The 19,975-nt window shown below is 53.2% G+C and overlaps 1 protein-coding gene across 1 annotated transcript; it reads right to left on the bottom strand.

The window, feature by feature from the left end:
- Nucleotides 1-9,094: 9,094 nt before the first annotated feature.
- Nucleotides 9,095-11,521, bottom strand: LOC123136991 (U-box domain-containing protein 16). The gene has a single exon (XM_044556519.1). It carries the CDS (start codon nt 11,406-11,408, stop codon nt 9,384-9,386), a length of 2,025 nt encoding a protein of 674 aa, XP_044412454.1. The 5' UTR covers nt 11,409-11,521; the 3' UTR covers nt 9,095-9,383.
- Nucleotides 11,522-19,975: the final 8,454 nt, after the last annotated feature.

Raw genomic sequence — 19,975 nt, 5'->3', positions numbered from 1 at the left:
CTTGCTAGAACCCAATTGCAGCCACGTAAAAGATGCAACAACAATTAGAGGACGTCTAACTTGTTTTTGCAGCAATTGCTATGTGATATGATATGGCCAAAAGTTGTGATGAATGATGAATGATATATTGTGATGTATGAGATCATGTTCTTGTAATAGGAATCACGACTTGCATGTCGATGAGTATGACAACTGGCAGGAGCCATAGAAGTTGTCTTAATTATTGTATGACCTGCGTGTCAATGATTTAACGCCATGTAATTACTTTACTTTATTGCTAAACCGTTAGCCATAGTAGTAGAAGTAATAGTTGGCGAGCAACTTCATGGAGACACGATGATGGAGATCATGATGATGAAGATCATGGTGTCATGCCGGTGACGAAGATGATCATGGAGTCCCGAAGATGGAGATCAAAGGAGCTATATGACATTGGCCATATCATGTCACTACTATATAATTGCATGTGATGTTTATTATGTTTATGCATCTTGTTTACTTAGAACGACGGTAGTAAATAAGATGATCCCTTATAATAATTTCAAGAAAGTGTTCCCCCTAACTGTGCGCCGTTGCTAAAGTTCGTCGTTTCGAAGCACCACGTGATGATCGGGTGTGATAGATCCTTACGTTCACATACAATGGGTGTAAGACAGTTTTACACATGCAAAAACACTTAGGGTTAACTTGACGAGCCTAGCATGTACAGACATGGCCTCGAAACACAGAGACCGAAAGGTCGAATATGAGTCGTATGGAAGATACGATCAACATGGAGATGCTCACCGATGATGACTAGTCCGTCTCACGTGATGATCGGACACGGCCTAGTCGACTCGGACCGTGTAACACTTAGATGACTAGAGGGATGTCAAATCTAAGTGGGAGTTCATTAAATAATTTGATTAGATGAACTTAATTATCATGAACTTAGTCTAATTTTTTTTGTAAAATATGTCTTGTAGATCAAATGGCCAACGGTCATGTCAACATGAACTTCAATGCGTTCCTAGAGAAAACCAAGCTAAAAGATGATGGCAGCAACTATTCGGACCGGGTCCGGAACCTGAGGATCATCCTCATAGCTGCCAAGAAAGCATATGTCCTAGAAGGACCGCTAGGTGAAGCACCCATCCCAGAGAACCAAGACGTTATGAACGCTTGGCAATCACGTGCTGATGATTACTCCCTCAATCAGGGCGGCATGCTTTACAGCTTAGAACCGGGGCTCCAAAAGCGTTTTGAGCAACACGAAGCATATGAGATGTTCGAGGAGCTGAAATTGGTTTTCCAAGCTCATGCCCGGGTCGAGAGATATGAAGTCTCCGACAAGTTCTATAGTTGTAAGATGGAAGAAAATAGTTCTGTCAGTGAGCACATACTCAAAATGTCTGGGTTGCACAACCGCCTGTCCCAGCTGGACATTAATCTCCCGGACGAGACGGTCATTGACAGAATCCTTAAGTCGCTCCCACCGAGCTACAAGAGCTTTGTGATGAACTACAATATGCAGGGGATGGTGAAAACTATTCCTGAAGTATTTTCAATGCTGAAGTTAGCAGAGGTAGAAATTAAGAAAGAACATCAAGTGTTGATGGTTAATAAAACCACCAAGTTCAAGAAGGGCAAGGGTAAGAAGAACTTTAAGAAGGACGGCAAAGATGTTGCCGCACACGGTAAGCCGGTTGCTGGGAAGAAGTCAAGGAATGGACCCAAGCCTGAGACTGAGTGCTTTTATTGCAAAGGGAAGGGTCACTGGAAGCGGAACTGCCCCAAATACTTAGCGGACAAGAAGGCCGGCAACACCAAAGGTATATGTGATATACATGTAATTAATGTGTACCTTACCAGTACTCGTAGTAACTCCTGGGTATTTGATACCGGTGCCGTTGCTCATATTTGTAACTCACAGCAGGAGCTGCGGAATAAGCGGAGACTGGCGAAGGACGAGGTGACGATGCGCGCCGGGAATGGTTCCAAGGTCGATGTGATCGTCGTCGGCACGCTACCTCTACATTTACCTACGGGATTAGTTTTAAACCTTAATAATTGTTATTTAGTGCCAAGTTTGAGCATGAACATTGTATCTGGATCTCGTTTAATGCGAGATGGCTACTCATTTAAATCCGAGAATAATGGTTGTTCTATTTATATGGGAAATATGTTTTATGGTCATGCCCCGATGGTCAATGGTTTATTCTTAATGAATGTCGAACGTAATGTTACACATATTCATAGTGTGAATATCAAAAGATGTAAAGTTGATAACGATAGTCCCACATACTTGTGGCACTGCCGCCTTGGTCACATTGGTGTCAAGCGCATGAAGAAGCTCCATGCTGATGGACTTTTAGAGTCTCTCGATTATGAATCATTTGACACATGCGAACCATGCCTCATGGGCAAAATGGCCAAGACTCCGTTCTCCGGAACAATGGAGCGAGCAACCAACTTATTGGAAATCGTACATACCGATGTGTGCGGTCCAATGAGCGTTGAGGCTCGCGGAGGATATCGTTATGTTCTCACTCTCACTGATGACTTGAGTAGATATGGGTATGGCTTCGATTCTCTGGATCCTTACACCGTAGCCCCTCAATCCAGCTCCACCTTCAACATGACTCCATGGTAGATGATCAGTCCACCCTTGCACCCCGTCGACTCCAAGCTCTCATGTGCACCGTCTTGGATCAACCCCGCGCCATAGTCTTGTCGAAGTCACACAAGCCTCGGGCTTGTGCCACGTGTTTCCACGCCCAGAAGTCGGTCACCATCAGCATCACGCTCATATGTCGTCGTCGCCGATCCCGTCACCGTCTTCTGTATCAACCGACATCCAAGTCGATCCGTCAGACTGCCTAGTCCGACCCAGCCGAACATATCCGACTGCAACCATGTTTCACCCTGCATCGTGTCAACCAGCACATACCATGCATTACTCGACGCCCTGTTAAACATGATCCTCATGACGCGCTCGTCTGCGCCCTCCGTTGCCCCTCCACACACGCCAAGCCATCTGATCAAACCAACCTAGCAAAACTTTCATGCAAATTTGGATCAGACAAATCCCTCGTCTGCAAATTATTATGCTCATGTTTGATTTATTAGCTTCTCCGTGCACCTAGCAGAAAAGAATCAAGATCCATGCCAAACCACTCCCGTGCACACGTGTTGGACCTAGCAACTCTTTTTTGTTCTCAAAACAAATCACGTGTCTGCACAACACCAAGCAAGGCACACATATACAGATGACGTACACGTCCAGGATCAGCAGCACCGCATGGGCCTCGCGCCATGCCGCTACCTTCTCAGCCACCCAGCACCTGGGCCTGCAGCCGTCCCGCAGAAAACCAGAATACAGCCATCCTGCAGAAAACCAAAAAATTCCACGCCTTGGCCCACCTGGTGACTGCCTCCTACGGCGCTCGCGGCGCTCCGTGCCCTAACCGCCGCTGCTTGGGATCCGACCTGCCGCTACCTTGGTTGCTTCCGATTGCTTCCGAACCTGCTACTTTGGCCTCCGTGTCACGACCATCTTTGACCTTCACACCAGACCTTATCTGCTGCGGACCGTCAACAGATCGGAACAGAACACGACGCCCCTCTTCAAGACCGACCATCGCAGCTTTTCCTCTTGATCAACAACGATTGAAAACCTCTTCGAAACCTTGCTTATGATACCACTTGCTAGAATAAATCCGATGCATATCGTCGATCATCCGAGGACCAAGCAATCACACGAGCACGACACCGAGATTTGTTAACGAGGTTCACCGATATGGCTACATCTCCGGGGCCTGACTATGGGCGTTCCTCCCCATGGCACCACTACAATACCGCACCCGGTAGCCCTGAACACCGGCACATGCCGCCGGCTTCTCCTGCGTTCCGGTGCTATTATTTTGGCATATGTTACATCGTGTGTCTACCCCCGCTATATATGAGAAACCTAGGATACAGGTGTCTTACTAGGACACGACTCCACATCCTATGTAAACACAATACAACTCATAGTCCAACTGTAACCTACCTTGTACACTATATTCGACACAACTCCAACATGTTGTTTGGTTGCCTGCATTGTCTCGGCGCATACAACTACATGTTGTTTGGTTGGCCACATGGGGTATGATTAAGAGCTAGCACTTGCACTTAGCACACAGGGTTAAGAGCTAGCACAGTAAGGGGGAGAAGAAATTCAGTGCGCGCCGGACCATGGCGACTGCGGCGGACAGTGACCGTGCCGACGTGTTCGACATGACGAGCACGAAGTCATGGGCGAGCGACCCCATCGGTGAACTAGTTGGAGTGCTCGCGCAAAACTAGTGGACAGAGGAGGAGAAATGTAGTGCTCACGCCATGGCATTGTCAGCTAGGACGAGAGAGAGGAGCTAAGATGATCAACGCCAAAAATGACTCTAGTGTAGTAGGACGAGAAAGAGGAGGCCGGGAGGAGGCCAAGATGATCGACCCGTCGGTAGTAGAGAACAGAGGAGAAGAACCCCGTCGGTGTACGCGCCATGGTGGCTTAACTACAATAGGATCATGGAGAGAAGGCCGAGATGAACGACTGCGACGATGATGCTACCACAGCAAGATGCGAGAGAGGAGGTCGAGACAAACCACGCCGGCTAGAGGAATAATTAAGCAGTGTCTTAAATCACAGCACACATATCCATATGTACAGCCATGAGAAATATGTAGATATTCTCGTCTACGATCATCAAAACAGGAAACTTGCAACATGAATGTTGTGCAGAAACTGCGAGAGTAGGTTGCTGGTCAAAAGAAATTTCAAACAATTGATCGTGCGCGAAGAATCTGACAAAATTCGTCCAAAACAGCTCAAAACAGGAACAAGAAATTGAGCATGTACGGCGAGAATCTACAAACCGCTCGCCTGAATGGAACTGTAGCATCGATGTGCATCTTTTTCGTGTAGAGCTTACCTCGAATCAAAGAACTGTTGTGTAGATTAGAGAGACAAGGGAGAGAGCAGATTAGAGAGGAGGTTACTCGAGGTTGAAGAAGACGCCATGTAATCACCTCGCATCACTCCCGTTTCTCATCGTGCAGGAGCCCGCTCGGCCTGGCTCGAGAGAAACTGTCGATTCGGTAGTTTCCAGCAGGCCTGGCTCGGAGCTGCTTTAAGGTTCATGCCATGCGGGCCGAACAGTAAAAGCAGGCAACCAATCGACCCGTTTTGCGTCCCGTGCGAGCCAGGGCGGGCCTCATGCAGGCAACCAAACACGCCCTATATAACTTTTCTTTTTGCTGGAATAGATAGCTATTTGTTGACGACAAAGGAATCAATAGTGTAGATATATGGATCTTGTTCCGAAGAAAATAGATCTAACCTGATGACTTTAGATGTACCTGGCATTAGATCGTTATCGCTTTCTTTCCTCCAGGAGAAGAAAGAAAGGCGATCTAGCCTCCAGCCGCCAGGGCACCTTTCTCCGCCGCCGCCCTCCGGCGGCTCCCCTCCGCTAATGACCTTGATCGTTGGTGGTAGGGGGGTCGCCGGATCCATGCGCGTGGATTGTTTTAGGCATTAGTTTCCTAAGGTTTTGGGTTGTTCATCGTCTTGGCTTCGGCGGTGGCGATGGCGGCGCCGACTAATAAATCTTCAGACCCTTCCCCAATAAGGCGATCCGTTTTTAGGATGGATTTGGAAACCAGTCTGTTCAAGTAAGGATGATGCGGCAGCGGCGGCATCCTCGTGGTAGACCTGTGTCCTCGGGCTCCGACGTTGCTCCATCGACGGGGCGGAGCTTGGGAGGTAGTCCAGGAGCGGATGCAGATTGTGCTCTGCATCGGCGGCATCTGGAAGATGGTGGATCGTGTGCTGGGTTCATGGTTCATGGCAGGCAGATATGGTTTCCTCCTCCAACGTCTTAGTTGGGCGAGGGTGCCAGATCTGGAGTTTGATGACGTGTCCGGGGTGTTGCCCCGGTCTGATTCATTCAACGGCAATGGTTTTGCCTTTATTGGCGAGCCACCTTGGAGATCCGCAAAGCTGCATATCAGCGATGGAGCCACGTCGAGCTCGGGTGTGGAGCTGATTCGTCAAGTTCTCCTTTGGTGGCTGCTATGGTGGTGCCAGAGGCAGGTGACGAGTGGTGGTGTTAAGCTTAGAGGATTCTTCAGTCTTGTTTATAATTTTACTTCTTGGCTGGTGTTCCTGTGTGCAAAGGCTAGCAATCTGCTGTCTTTTCAGTTTTGTCATGTCGGGATGTGATTTGTACTATGATCCTTTTGATATAAATAAGACACGTACTACCATGCAAAAAAAAAGATGTACCTAGAATTCATTGGGCAGTAGGTTCTTCATTTTTTCCGAAAAGAGGCGCTTTATTGCTTAAAATATTTAAGCATTACATCCAGCCTCGGCATAGCTAAGATACACACAGCCAACAATATCCTCTCATTCAAATGAAAAATATAAAAAGGTGAAATACAATGAAAACATGAAGTATCCATATAACGCATATGCGAAGATTTTATTCTTAAGCAGTATCTTCATCTTCCAGATCTTCTTTTTACCCAAATGATAACGCCCACATGCGTGGATCACCGTCCTGTCAAGTTTGCACGAATCTTGACACATTAAGGTAGAATTTGTGTGCCACGTAGGATGGGGCTGGTGTGAGGGCGTTGGAGGGTTTGCCCACACGCCCCGCAACACGCGGTTTGCCAGGTGCGCTGTGTGGGCGAATTAGTTTCTGCCCACACAGCCACCATCTAATCCACACGCGTGTGGGCGAACTGCTTTTCGCCCACACGACCCTCATACATTGTTGGGTGGCAACTACAGTTACGCGTACGTAACTAGGTAAACACACATGGCAACTATGATTCGTTGCTAGATGGCAACTGCAATTGCGCGTACGTGGCAACCAGATAAACACACATGACAACTGTGATTAACTATACATGGCAATTATGGTTGGACCACACGTGGCAACTAGGTAAACACACATGGCAACTATTGTTTGACCATATGTGGCAAGTAGTTAATCACACACGAAACTATGGTTTGATTACACGCGGCAACTACCATAAATTAGACATGACAACTATAGTTAACCAAAATAGATAGAGTTGACATGCTTTTACAACTACATTTGCCGTCCCAGATAACTATATCCGCCATCCCGAATGGCAACTAAATCGTCATCTCGCGGGTACCTAACGTAGCTACGCCAGAACGTGTGGGCATATTTGCTTCGTGCCACACACGCGGGGTGAAGATGTGTAGTACTTATTGGGCGTGTGGCACGAAGTAGCTGCGCCCACACGTGTGGGCAATTCTAATGTTCGCCCACACACAATCCGTGTGGGTTGTCTCCTGCTCACACCACACACGGTGTGTGGGCAGATGGCTAGTATGCAACGCATTTGAGCGTTATCAGAACCCTCTTTTTATTATCAACTTGCACATCAGACTGAATTAATGCTCTATACAGCTTCAATTTTATGAATCATGTTACTAGTGGGTACTAGTAATGGTTGCCATCATTCGTGTCATCTATAAAGGATCGACAGGTAAACAGTACAGATAATAGGATAATTTTACAATTTTCTTCATGTCATGGCCTTTAGTATTTAGCAACATTAACAAGGTCCAAGGTCTATATTGTCTACACCAAATTTAATTAGGAGCGAGTCAACTATCACATCACCATCACCAGGATGTCATGTCAGCCATGTGGCTAGAACCATGTTGCTGATGCTTGGAGGGCTAGTTAACCAATTAGTGATCATCCCGAGCACGCACCTAATCATGTACTCCTATTTTCAGCAAAATTCACCTGAATATGTGTCTTCCTATCCTCTATCCTATATGTGCCTGGTTTGTTTTTTCCAAATTTCTTGACACGTATAGATATGAGTTTTCATCAAGTTTTCCCTTAAAACGTGAGTGTACATTAAGTTGTTGCATAGGATTCATATATATTACTACCACTGTATGAAAATTCGCTCAAAGTCAAAATCGCTATCCATTCCTGCACGAGATCCTTCTTGTCTTCCTTCCTTTTTTTTTTTTTGCGAGGAAGTTACCTTCGTCTTCTTCCTCAGCTAGTCAATCCCTTGCAAATCAAAGCAACACGAGGTGACAAATCCCAATCAAAAACCCATGTGGTGCGCCCTCCGGTCCACGCCATTAGCCTGCGACGGTTACCTACCTCCCGCTCAGAGGTCGGATCGCAGAGGATGTCCCTGTCGACAGGATGCAGGCGCTGCAAAGCCCGCCAACCATGCCAGATTAATCAGGCAAGGCAACATACGGTATTACGGTCTATGCCCAAGTGACGGGCGTAAATTGCTCGATATAGTACTAACGGTACAGCCTTGACTTTCCAGGAGCTCCGTTTATAACATCTTATAATGCTATCAGGCACATTTTAATTTCACGCAAGAACCAGTCCTGGCCACGGAAGAAGAAGTGGGCAGCAGAAAGACAACGCCCACCTGCAGCAGATGCGTATGCCTTTGCCATTTCAGTGGCAGCAACGTGAGGCTGATTAGGACAGGGGAGAGGGCCGCACGGGTTGGGATGGAAAGATGATAGGCACCGCCACTGAAGAAGCACTGAAGCACCAAGCATGCATGTTCTCGACCAGGAGTACTTGGCTTAAAGGAACGGCAGATCAATGGTCAAATTCGGCAAAGAGCCCATGTGAAGCGCGACGACACCCTGGAGTGCATCTCGCTTTGAGAGACAAGAAAGGAACCGAGCAAATTGTCAATGGGGTATCATGTAGGTTAGATTAGCAGTGGAGTACTGCTAGCATAGCGTGGATGGATGCGCACCGGCTGGCAGCGGCCAAAGCGCCGCCCTTTCTGCCGGAAAGCCGGCGAAGGCTAGCTGGATCGGTGGCTTTGCTGCTGCTCGTGGTGCGTTTCCAGCCGCGCGACTTATTCGTCTGGGTACCGTGCACTCCTTGCCGACGGGCGGACGGCTGGGAAAGGCTGGCCATTTCCGGTCCCCGGCAACCACTCATCACGGGCGCCGTGCATCCGCGACAACTAGCTAGTTGCTCTCGCCCATCAACTACAAAATTATTGCAATCTGCCAAGGTGAGAAAACTAGAAGAATGAGCACAATTTGTACAACTATTATTTCCTTTCACTTTGTATTACGTACAAGATTTCACAACAACAACGAAGAACGAAAGAAGCAACGAATGTTCTGTATGCACAGTTGATTCAATTACTCTGTGTTTGTGTTTACCCACGGGGACTAAAGAATCGTACTACAGCCTAGAATTACAAGGCATTCAACAAACCAATTTTGTACAACAATTCTCTACAGTACTTTTTTTGGTTAAGTTTTGGAGCTGTTCCTACGGATCAATTCAATGTCATCGAAGAATGATTCACGATGCGGCCACGGTGGCCGGCGAGACGGTGGAGGTGGGGAATTCCGCGTTCTGCGCCGCGTTGGCGGCCGCCCAGCGCCGGCACGTCCTGCCGAGGGACGCGGCCTTCCGGCGCGCCCGCTCCGAGCCGCTGCCCATCAGCTCCCAGATCGCCCACTCCACGCCGTTGATCGCCAGCACCTGCGACGCCGCCGCGGCCCCCGCGCGCCGGCACAGCAGCACCAGCGCCGCCGCCGCGCACTCCCGCGACCACTCCGTGCCGCGCCGCATCTCGGCCACCAGCTTCGCCACGGCGCCGTCGATGTTCACGATCGCCTCCGCTCCCCCGCGCTTGGCCAGCGACGCCAGCACCGCCGCCGCGGTCTCCTCCTCGCTGATGGCAGACAGTGCCGCCTCCGCGGCGCCTGCGCTCACCAGCTTGCCCACGTTCTCCCTCTCGGCGGACAGGCACAGCAGCGCAGCCAGCGCGTCCTTCTTGGTGCTCGGGGGGCCCGTGCGCACCAGGAGCACGACCTTCTCGATCACTAGTGGGTTCCGGCCGAGACGACGGCGGTACGTATGGACGGCCGACAAGCTGAGCACGGTGGCAGCTGCGTTCTCCTTCGCCCGCCAGGTCGCGCCGGAGCCCATCACTTGGCAGAGGGCCGCCACCGCGCCGTCGGCGTGCATGATGCGCTTCTTGTTGGCATCGAGAATGGAGAGGTTGAGCAGCGCCGTCACGGCGTTGACCTGCAGCGCGGCGTCCTCAGAGTTGAGCAGTGGCACGAGGAGCGGGACTGCGCCGGCCTCCCCGATGAAGGCGCGGCTCTCGGAGCCGGACTTGGCGAGCAGACGGATCTCGTGAACCACGCGGTTGTCCGAGCTAGGGGAGAACGAGGCCGAGAGCTTCTTCACAAGAAACGACGCGGTCATGCGCGCCGCCTCCACCGCGGCCTTGTTTGCGGCCACCGGTGGCGCCGGCTCGGGCTTGCCAGGCTCGCTGCCTTCCATGGCGACGCCATTCTCCCGGCACCACCGCGAGATCAAGTTCTTGAGCGCCTTGTTGGGCACGAGCTCCAGATTAGTGAGCACCTGGCCTGTCTTGGGGCACGTCGACTTGCCGGCACCGAACCACCGCGTAATGGATTCGCGGTCGTACGTCTGGCCACTAGCGGACACAACCGGGTCGCGCATCAGGTCGAGAGAGATGGGGCACCGGAAGTCCGGCGGCGGCGCTAGAGGCTCGGCGTCATCGTCGTCGGCGTCCACCTTGGAGTCCAGCGGCCGCGGCGTGGCAGCGCTGAAGAGGACGCACTTGGCGTACCGAAGGAGCCCGACGAGGGCAATCATCGCCGAAGTCCACCTCTCCGCCAGGCGGTCGCCGATCTCCCGCTCCAAGATCTCGATCTCCTGGCTGCAGCTGGCCGGGTCGTTGATGGCCACCTCCTCGAGGATGGCCTCCAGGCGCTCCCGCTCAGGCACGATCTCCCGCTCGACCTCCTGTATGAGCGCCAGCACGCTGGCCTTGAGCTCCTGCTCGGCCGCGGCCTCGGGCGCGCGGCGGCGGCACTGGCGGGAGGCGAGCGTGAGGAGGTCCGCCACGTCGTCAGCCAGCCCAAGCTCACCAACCGGGAGAATATCGAGCAGCGTGGCGAGGTCGTGCTGCAGCTCGCGCACGCGCGCGGCGACCTCGTCGGACTGCAGCAGCAGGCGCATGCGGCTGCGCGCGGAGCAGTCGGCCACGACGGCCTTGAACCGCTGCAGCACAAGCAGCACCTCGCGGAGGCACAGCGAGGCGGACCGCGGCAGGGCGGCGCTCGCTCCCAGCAGCAGCAGGTCGTCGAACACGGCGACGAGGAGCCGCGCCCGGCGGGACACGGACGCGAAGACCGCCCTGAGGAACGGCGCCGGCGGGTCGGCGGCGGCCAGGTCGCGCGCCAGGCAGCGCAGGGAGCGGAGGATCTCCACGTCGGACGCCGACGAGGAGTATGGCGAGGACGAAGAAGAGGACGGCTCGGGCGCCGCGTTGCGCGCGCTGGCCATTGCGGCAACCAGAAGGCAGCTGATGCGTGAAGGCTTTGGACGCGGATGGAGTCGAGTTGAATGAATTGGATGCCGATGGAGTGCGGCGATGGAGAATGGAGATGAGACGAAGTGGAGAATGGGCGTAGGTATATATACGAGCGCGACGTGTTGGCGCGTGGAGCTGTGGAGAACTGGAGAAGGCGGAAGGAATCGCCCTGACTTTCGTGGACCGTGACGCGAGGCTTTACTGCCCGTCTCATCTCAGCCGCTTTGTTCATTGTTTTTCCTTATCTTAGCGGTATTATTTTCACTTATTTTATGGGCGCGATTGTTTGAAGGAGGATGTCAGTGGTATGTAGAGGGTTGGATCGGGGACGATGGACGGTCGGGATGGGTTGTCAGGGTGGGCTGGCTTGATGACCCGGCTTGGGTCTGGCAGTTGAAGCGGCCTGCTGGGTTGATCGGATCGTGTCCATTCGATGGCTTGCCTGATCAATGCGTGCGTCGATCCGCAGGCCGGGTTATGGGTTGGAAATTGTCTAACCATGTGGCTGCAGCTGCAGGTCGGCGTTGCACAGTGACACGGTCCGTGCGGTTCTCCTCATTCATCTCATCGGTGTCACGACTATATCAACTTTCTTCTCCTCAAAAAATGCACAACCATATCAGCTTTGGATTTTGGAAGCAGAGATGATTGCATTATTACTACCAAATCGCTGGCGACACGGGGAACCCCGCCGCCACCACTAGCAGGCCCCTCCACCGCCCTCCCCCGCATCGCCGCCGCCGGAGGGCCAGCCGGCGGAACCGCGCGCGGGCCCCATGAAGGTGGTGGCGGGGCGGATCTGCCTCCTCAAGCCCCCAGCTCGCCCCCACCCCCACCATGGCTACCCCTGCTGGTCCGACAGCGCCAGATCCGGTCCTCCCGGCGGCCTTCTGCACGGATCCGGCCAGCAACCCCCCTCCCCCGACCATCCTCAGCCGTCACGAGCGCCACCACTCTTCCTCGCGCGCCTTCCCCTCCGCCTGCGGCCCCGGGACCCTACCCGGCGCGCCCTCCACCAGCTGTTGCACGTGCTTGCCGACTAGCGGAGGTCTTGGAGCTCCTGGTCGTTGCCATGGACGCTCCCCTGCAGCCTCCCCCCCCCCCCCCGCCCCCCGCGGCGGCACGACCCAGCCCTGCTGGTGCTGCTTCTGGCCATGGGTGTGGTGTAGGACCTGCGGCCGGTTGCGGGGGCGTTTGCGGCCTGCCTTCTGTGCAGGCGGCCCTCCTCGTCTCCGGCGGCCCCTCCTCCCCCCTTGGGCCATGGTGACTACTCTCGCGGGGATGCGGCGATGCGTCTGTGGTTGTGCCAGACACGGGGCTCCTCACGGCGGGCATTTGCTGGCGATGCTCTGGTCCCGGCAGCCTAGGCCCGCGTCTCTCGGGTGTCCTTGGCTGCCGGCGTCTCTGCTGGGCATCTCCGGCCTCGGTGACCATGTAACTGCGTCCATTCCAGCTCACCTGGCTCGTCAACGTCTCGACGGTTAAGGCCACGACAGTTCGGATATGCGTCTCTCCAGTCCTAACTTGTCGGTGTTGCTGGACGCCGTCGTCCTACCCCCGCGTGCTTCGCTTCGTGGCCTGACCCACCATATACGCCTCAAAGCCTCCTTCTTTTGTCGGATCCAACGCCTGTGGGTTCGGAGGTGGTGCCACCCTCCAACGGCAAGTGCAGCCCCGCCGACCCCTTACCGAATGGTTGTTTCGGCCAATGTTGGCTTCCTCATCTTCGATTCCAGACTCGGCGGCTATGGGATTGCTCAGCTTCTGGCGAGGGAGAGATCCCTGCTCGGCTTGCCGGTGCTGGCAGTGACAACGCCCGCGGGTGTCGTTTCCTTCTTGGAGGCGCTGCCACGGCTTTCAGCTTTGCCCCTCTTCGAACTCAAGGGAAACCCTAGGTCTGGTCCCCCGGACAGGATAGCGATGGCGTTTCGACGTCGTATTCCTTCTCGAAGGCGTTATCTTGCTTGCTCGCGGTGTCCCCGGTGTTGGCTCGGATGATGTTGGAATTCTTGTTGGTTCGGCGTTGCCTTGCCTCTCTGCTCCAGACACCATGTTCACGCATGTCTGCGTTCGTGTCATGTGTTGTACCCTCTGTACTCATTCTATTCTTTCTATCAATGAAATGATACGTAATCCTTGCGTATTCACGAAAAAAAATTACTACCAAATCATACTCGTAAATGACACTGGTACCACATAGTTTGTTCAAGTTCTGCATGCTAGGATCTTCTTCCAGAGGGCTCGTGTGCATTTTCGACAACTTTGGTGACGCCGCGTGATAAAGGATGGCAACCGCATACTATTCACACACCCAACTGAGTACATTTAACATGCGTGTGTATGCTTTTCTCTGTTGGACAAGTCGATTCCCTCTGATGCCATACTTGTCTACCAGACAGCTTAGACAAAATTGGTTATCTTCTTTTTGCGGCCAGCTGGGTGGATCGTGATATCACATTTTCGCATCGGTCGTCTTCCAGCGAGTTAGTTTGCTCACGAAGTTCACGTTCAGGCAAAAAGATCAGCTACACTTCCAAATCCGGCACACCAGGCATGATTGGGATGGCCAACAAAAATGGTGTGAGCACACACGCACACACCAAAACGGCAGATTGGCTGCCGTTGTACTTGCCTGGTAGAAAGTGGCAAGCAGAGAGCAACGAAAGAAGGCGACGGGCAGCGGCCACATTCACGTCAGAGATAGCTGGCCGGAATTAACAGTCGCTCGCCGGAGCCGGATTCCGCACAGTACCGCAGCCATGCATGAACCCATCCGCGCACGGCACGGCGCACGAGCACGTACGCGCAGCGGCGGTCAATTTTTCACGGAGCCGGCAATAAAATACCGTCCCGAAAAGTTGCTCCCGGAAAAGTGGGCAAGGTCTTCTGGCCTACCCGGCCGGCCACCCAACACATGCCGTAAAACTTTAGTGTTATTACGATTTAATTAATCAAGGTTAGAGCATCATCGCACACCGGCCTGGGTAGTAAAAAAATCGACGTAGTCCCTTGACTTGATCCGATCCTGACGCGGGGCTGTGGAGAACTGGCCTCGTGGCGGCAGGAGCGGCGTCCTTTGACCCCGGCCGGGCGTACACGTTTACCACTCCCTGTCGCCGCTGGCCGGTAAACGGGTGGCGAGTGTTCACCTCCAGCTAATAATCTCCCAGCGATCCAGCGAGATACGCTCGCTCGCGTGGACGGCCGGCGCGTCGGTGTCACTTGCGCACGCCGTCGATCGGCGTACTAGTCGACGTGGAAGCCACGCCGCCCAGCTGCCACGGCGCGGAACGTCGCCGTTGCCGCCGCGTGACCTCGGCGGCCCGCAACCGCGCGCGCGACGGCTGACAGCTGAGGAAAAGACGGGGGTAAAAGTAAAACAGCGTCGCGGGTTCTTTTCTTCTGGAGGGAGGTACGGCGGCCGGCCGGCCGGCGGCTGATTCTGTGGCTCGCCGTGGCCGAAGACGAGTCCTAGGTCGTAGTAAGCGGTGAGAGCGACGGCGCTCCCGGCGTGTGTGGTGATGGCGAAGCGGAGGAAGTGGCATGGCCCGCGCGTGGAGGACGATTGGAGTATCTGCGACTGTCCACGCGCTGCTACTGACGGCACCGCCGCGTCGTGATTGGGAGATCTGGAATAATGCGGGTTGCCAGCGTGACTAGCGGCGTCGGCTTGGACCATTCGAGCGTTCAGTGGAACCTACTAGTGCGATAGTGGCAGTGTGCCTCCTGTGATACCAAGTATCACATGATTCCATGATATCATGTTTGAAAACTCAAATTTTTGGTTCAAAAAATTTCGAAAAAAATCACAAGTGTTCACAAGACACATGTCTACTAGCCCTAAAAAATTCAGATCCAAAAATCAAAACACACACTGTGAAATAAAAAAGACAAATTCTGCATGAATAGTGTCACAAGAGACAAAAGCAAAGATGGCACTGTTCATATGTAGATTTGTGTTTTTTGTTTCTCCATGTATATTTCGAATTTGAATTTGATTTTTTTGGGATGGCAGACAGATATCTTGTGAACATACATAATTTTTTTCAAATTTTTTTAAGCACAAATTTTGAGTTTTTAGATGTGGTATCATGGTATCATGTGATGCTTGGTATCACATGATATCTTCCCGTGTGCCTATGTGGTCCAATCCATTACCATCAAAGAATATATGGAGCTTAAAGCACCTACGGACTTGTCAAATCGGACCCCTTAAACGCCCACGGATGTGATCGGACGCGTCCGCGGACAGTGATCGGTCACACCTCAAATTTTCTATTCTGCATCCAAGCCTCTCATATTTCATCATCTTGATTCATACAAACCATGCAAAATGCTAGCTACGATTCATCATCGAAGATGTTCACGACATCGGTGCTGGGCGCCGGGTGGACAGACGCGTAGGAGGGCTCTGGCACCTCCTCCTCCTCCTCCTCCTCCTCCATGTACGAGCATCCCGTTGACTTCCGCGACTTGCTCCGCCTCCATCTCCTCGACAACGATGTCTGGCCTCCGCATCCGACTCCGAGCGGAGGGAATCGAGGATGGCATGCTGCTCCGCCTGCAGATCCGCGTCCCAAGCGTCCTCCACATCCTCCTCCGGCTCCTCCGGCTGAATCTCCTCCTCCTCAACCTCCTCCTCAATCTCCACCTCAATGTCATTATCCTCCTCCAAGTCCTCCTCCCGTTCCACCGCATCCGGAGGTAGCCCAGCGGCCATCCGGGTTTCGTGCCTTGCCCGGACCTGCTCAAGGAGCTGCAGCCGACGCTCCGACGATATATATGGTAGCTCCTTACCCGGCGGCATGGGGGCATGGCTACTGATGGTGGTGGACGACGAGTAGAAAGTGGCAGCGGCGACGGACAGGAGGGGAGAAATGTGGACGGGTAGGGTTTTGATGCCGGTGGTCGGTTTAAATAACTGAGTTAGGCACTACGTAGCCCGCCGGAGCGGCGCCACGCGGCGTCATCAATCCGACGGAGGAGATGAGCTTCGAGTGTTTTCCTGTGGGACCCCAGTGTCAGTCCGGCATGACGGACGCGCCCGGGCGCCCCCATATCCACCCCATATTAGGGCTGAATATGAGAGGTGTCGGTCACCCAGGTGTTTGAGGCCCGTTTAAGGCGCCCGCCCGGGGCGTATTTTCGTGACCGAGCAGTCCGCCCGGATGTTTGAGACATGTTTGGGGTTCTCGACTGTAGATGTTCTTATGAAACTAACATTACTTCAAGTGCATTGCTGTTTCTTGAGAGGGAGTCCCTCTATTCCATACTATAAAAACGTTTTTGACACTAATTCTCTTAAGGTTGGCATGATCGACTAATCATACATACCACATATGTGTTGAACTCCGTCTCGTGGTGGAAGCAACGGTTTGCCGCCATCTCTGCCTCGGACTGGACGAAGTCCTGGATGGCATGCTGCTTCACGCCTCATCCGCTTGGGCGACCTCGAACTCCGCCAGTGCGTCCTCCATGCAGAATCCGGCCTACTCCGGCATCGGATGCGCCTCACCATGATCTTCCTTCTTGTCCCACGGCTCCACCTCCTCCATCTCCACGTCCGACGCCGCTTGCTCCTCTCTGTGTTCGGCACCTCCTTCTCTGGTGTCGCATCCTGCTCCCCCTCTTCCTCGTCCGAAGTGTCTGAAGGCAAACCAACTCCAATGCGAGTGACGCGCCATGCCTCCATCTCCGCCAAACACTGCGGGGTCAGCATCTTGCAGTAGGTATCCTACGATAGACCATGGCTACTGGTGAACGACGAGGTTGGAGCAGAATAGGGCATGGTCACGGTCATGGTGGTGGCGCAGACTGGAGGCAGAGGGAGGAAATGCGGACGACTAGGGCTGTGAGGCTTGTTGTCCGGCTTAAATAGTCGGGTTTGGCACCTCGCGTGGCGCATCAGAGCGGCGACATAAATGCGGACCGGTGAGCTCCTACACAATCGATGGGTTTCTGCGTTTTTTGCATGCGCCCTACCCGTCGGTCCGATTTGGCGGATGCTTCTGAGCGCTTCTGGTCCTCCCCATATCCGCCTCAGATATGAGTGGTACCGGACAACCCAGACGTATAGGGCCGTTTTAAGGGATTCGGTTGGGTCTCATTTTCATGACTGGTCACTAACCGGGCCTTCCACCCGAACATATAGGAGGGATATGAAAGGTACTTCTGTTGATGCTTTGAACCCCTAATTTTTGTATTTTGCCCACCAGCATTGTTATAGACATGTAAACTCTTCTTAATTAATTAGATTGTGCAAAACTTTTGTCTGCCTTAAAAAAAAACTCCGACAACAACGTTGTTGTTTTCAGACTTATTATTCCATTTTCATACTTCATTTTTTATTATATATTTTATCCGTTTTAAAATAAGTTGTACTAAAGGTAAGACACTTACTTCGGGACGGAAGGAGTATAAACGAAATGGGCACTAGCGCATTCTAAGAGATGACACACTATTTGAGAGTGCTTATTTTGAACTTGTCAATTACTCATTCGTAGGAGTAGAAAATTTGGTGAGACTTTCTACTACTCCAAGTTTGCCAACTGGGGCGTACTTTTCATAAGCTACCTCTGTGATTGACACGGAACCAACATTCGTAGCACGAAACTGATATCCGAAGCTACAAAAATAGCTGAGCCCAGTTGCACTAAGCAAATGGCGCCTCGTCATTTCCAGATCAAGAGGTGCAGGTATCAGCACTGGCATCGGCCGGCGCAGCACACAGCCTCGGAGCGCAAACCGGTGACCATGCCCACCTCAATTCCAAGTGTCAGCAACCACCACCCAACTAATATAAACCCCTACTTGATAATGCGCGACTGTTTCCCGAAAAGCACACGAGCACAGCCGAAATTGACCAGGCAAGAAATAGTAACCCAAATGAACTTTGCTACCTTTTGCATTCTCTACTAGTACTACTATTACTTAGATCCGGTTGGAAATGAAAAGATTTTTCCACTCAGTCGCGTGTTTCTCTCATCCTCGCCCCTCGCGTCGTGCGGGGCGACCCGAGGGGGAAAACCCTAGCCGCCACCCCTCGAGTCTCATCTTCCTCTCTCCCTCCTCGCCACCGTCCATAGCGTCGCCGGGCGAAGCCTGGCCGGCTGGACGGCGGCGGGGCTTTTCCCCATCCTCTCCGTCCTGGCTGGCGCGGGACAGCGGGATCCAGAGAAACGCCGGGCGAACATGGGGTCCGGCGGCGCGGCGGACGGGTCTCCCATCGGTGTCGTGCGCGGCGCGGCGGTGGCGACCTGTGTGTCATGAGGTGGTGGCTGCGTTGGCCTGACCGGTGGTCGCAGGTGACGCCGGATTCAGATCGGATCCATCTGATCCTTTCTTCAGACTCCGTCGGCCGCCGCGGGGTGGTGATGATCGTCGCTGGCCATGTCGGATCGTTGGATTCGGCGTCTAGAGATATACAAGGAGTTCTTCTCGATCCTCCTTTCTGGTGGGTTGAGCCCCATGGCTCTTTCATCTTCGCGGGTTTCGGATCATGGCTTGCCGGATCCGGAGTACACGGAGGTTTGGTGGCATAGGATGGGGACCGGAGGAAACTTTGGTCGGCGTGTTCGGCCCGGCATCGGCGACGTCACTTGACGCTGTTACCCTTCCTGGAGGCAAAGCCGAGATCCCCCTTATCCACCCCCGAACCCCTCCCGGACGAAAGTCCAAAATTCAATCTGGATTGGGCGGCGGCGACGTCCTGCGCGTCGTATCTTCCATGGAGGCGCCGTCTTGGGAGGAACTGCTGTTCGGGGGAGAGATGTCGTGGATGGTAGGCTCCGAGTAGCTCCAGCAGTGGCGATGGTGTGGAGGTTGCCAGGTGGTGCGGCGTTGTATCTACCGCGTCATTGACGACGAGTGGTGGCGGCATGGTGCAGCTGCATATCGACGATGGATGCGGCTGGATGGACGAGCGCAGGGTGGTCGAGCTGTCTGGCGCCATGGTGGCATCGACGGCAGGCCTGGCAAGGTCTGTGCGTCAGTACCTGCTCTGGAGATGGATCGGTGGAAGAAGAAGGCGGCAGTCTCGGTGAGTGCGCTGGACCGGCGTGTGACCCAGTCCCGGTATGTGGCTAGGATGGGGCATCCGGCATTAGATGTTAGGATTTGGTGTGATGTCTGTTTGGTATTAGGCTCGGACATTCGGCACCACTGCATCAAGGGGGTAGGAATAGCGAGAGATATTGCCTAGATGGTGGCTTCAGGCTTACTGATGTACTACTTTGTAAGGTCTTTTGTGCTTAATAATTAATAAAGTGACCGTATGCATTATCCAGATACAGAGGCTGAGGATGCTTCCTCCCTTTAGAAAAAAATGAAAACAAAAATGACTATAGTGTAGCTTCGACTCGTTCACCACCTGCTCTAGCTTGCAGCAAGTTGGGAGCCGGTTGCCGGTGCCAAGAACTGCAAGTTGACAATGGCGCAGTGATTTTCCTAATAAACAAGGGTGCAGGTGGTGCCTGGCTGCTGGCCGCCCGTCGTGGTGGGCACTGGGCATGTAGGTTCCGACGCACGCGATCCGTTGGTT

The sequence above is a fragment of the Triticum aestivum genome, chromosome 1B (genome assembly GCF_018294505.1).
Source record: "Triticum aestivum cultivar Chinese Spring chromosome 1B, IWGSC CS RefSeq v2.1, whole genome shotgun sequence".
NCBI classification, from domain to species: Eukaryota; Viridiplantae; Streptophyta; class Magnoliopsida; order Poales; family Poaceae; genus Triticum; species Triticum aestivum.
The sequence above is the reverse complement of the archived record's forward strand: the minus strand, read 5'-3'. Positions and strand labels throughout refer to the sequence as shown.

Bases quoted from the DNA above. Each gene is read 5' to 3' on its own strand.
- LOC123136991 (XM_044556519.1), bottom strand. From the start codon at position 11,408: ATGGCCAGCGCGCGCAACGCGGCGCCCGAGCCGTCCTCTTCTTCGTCC.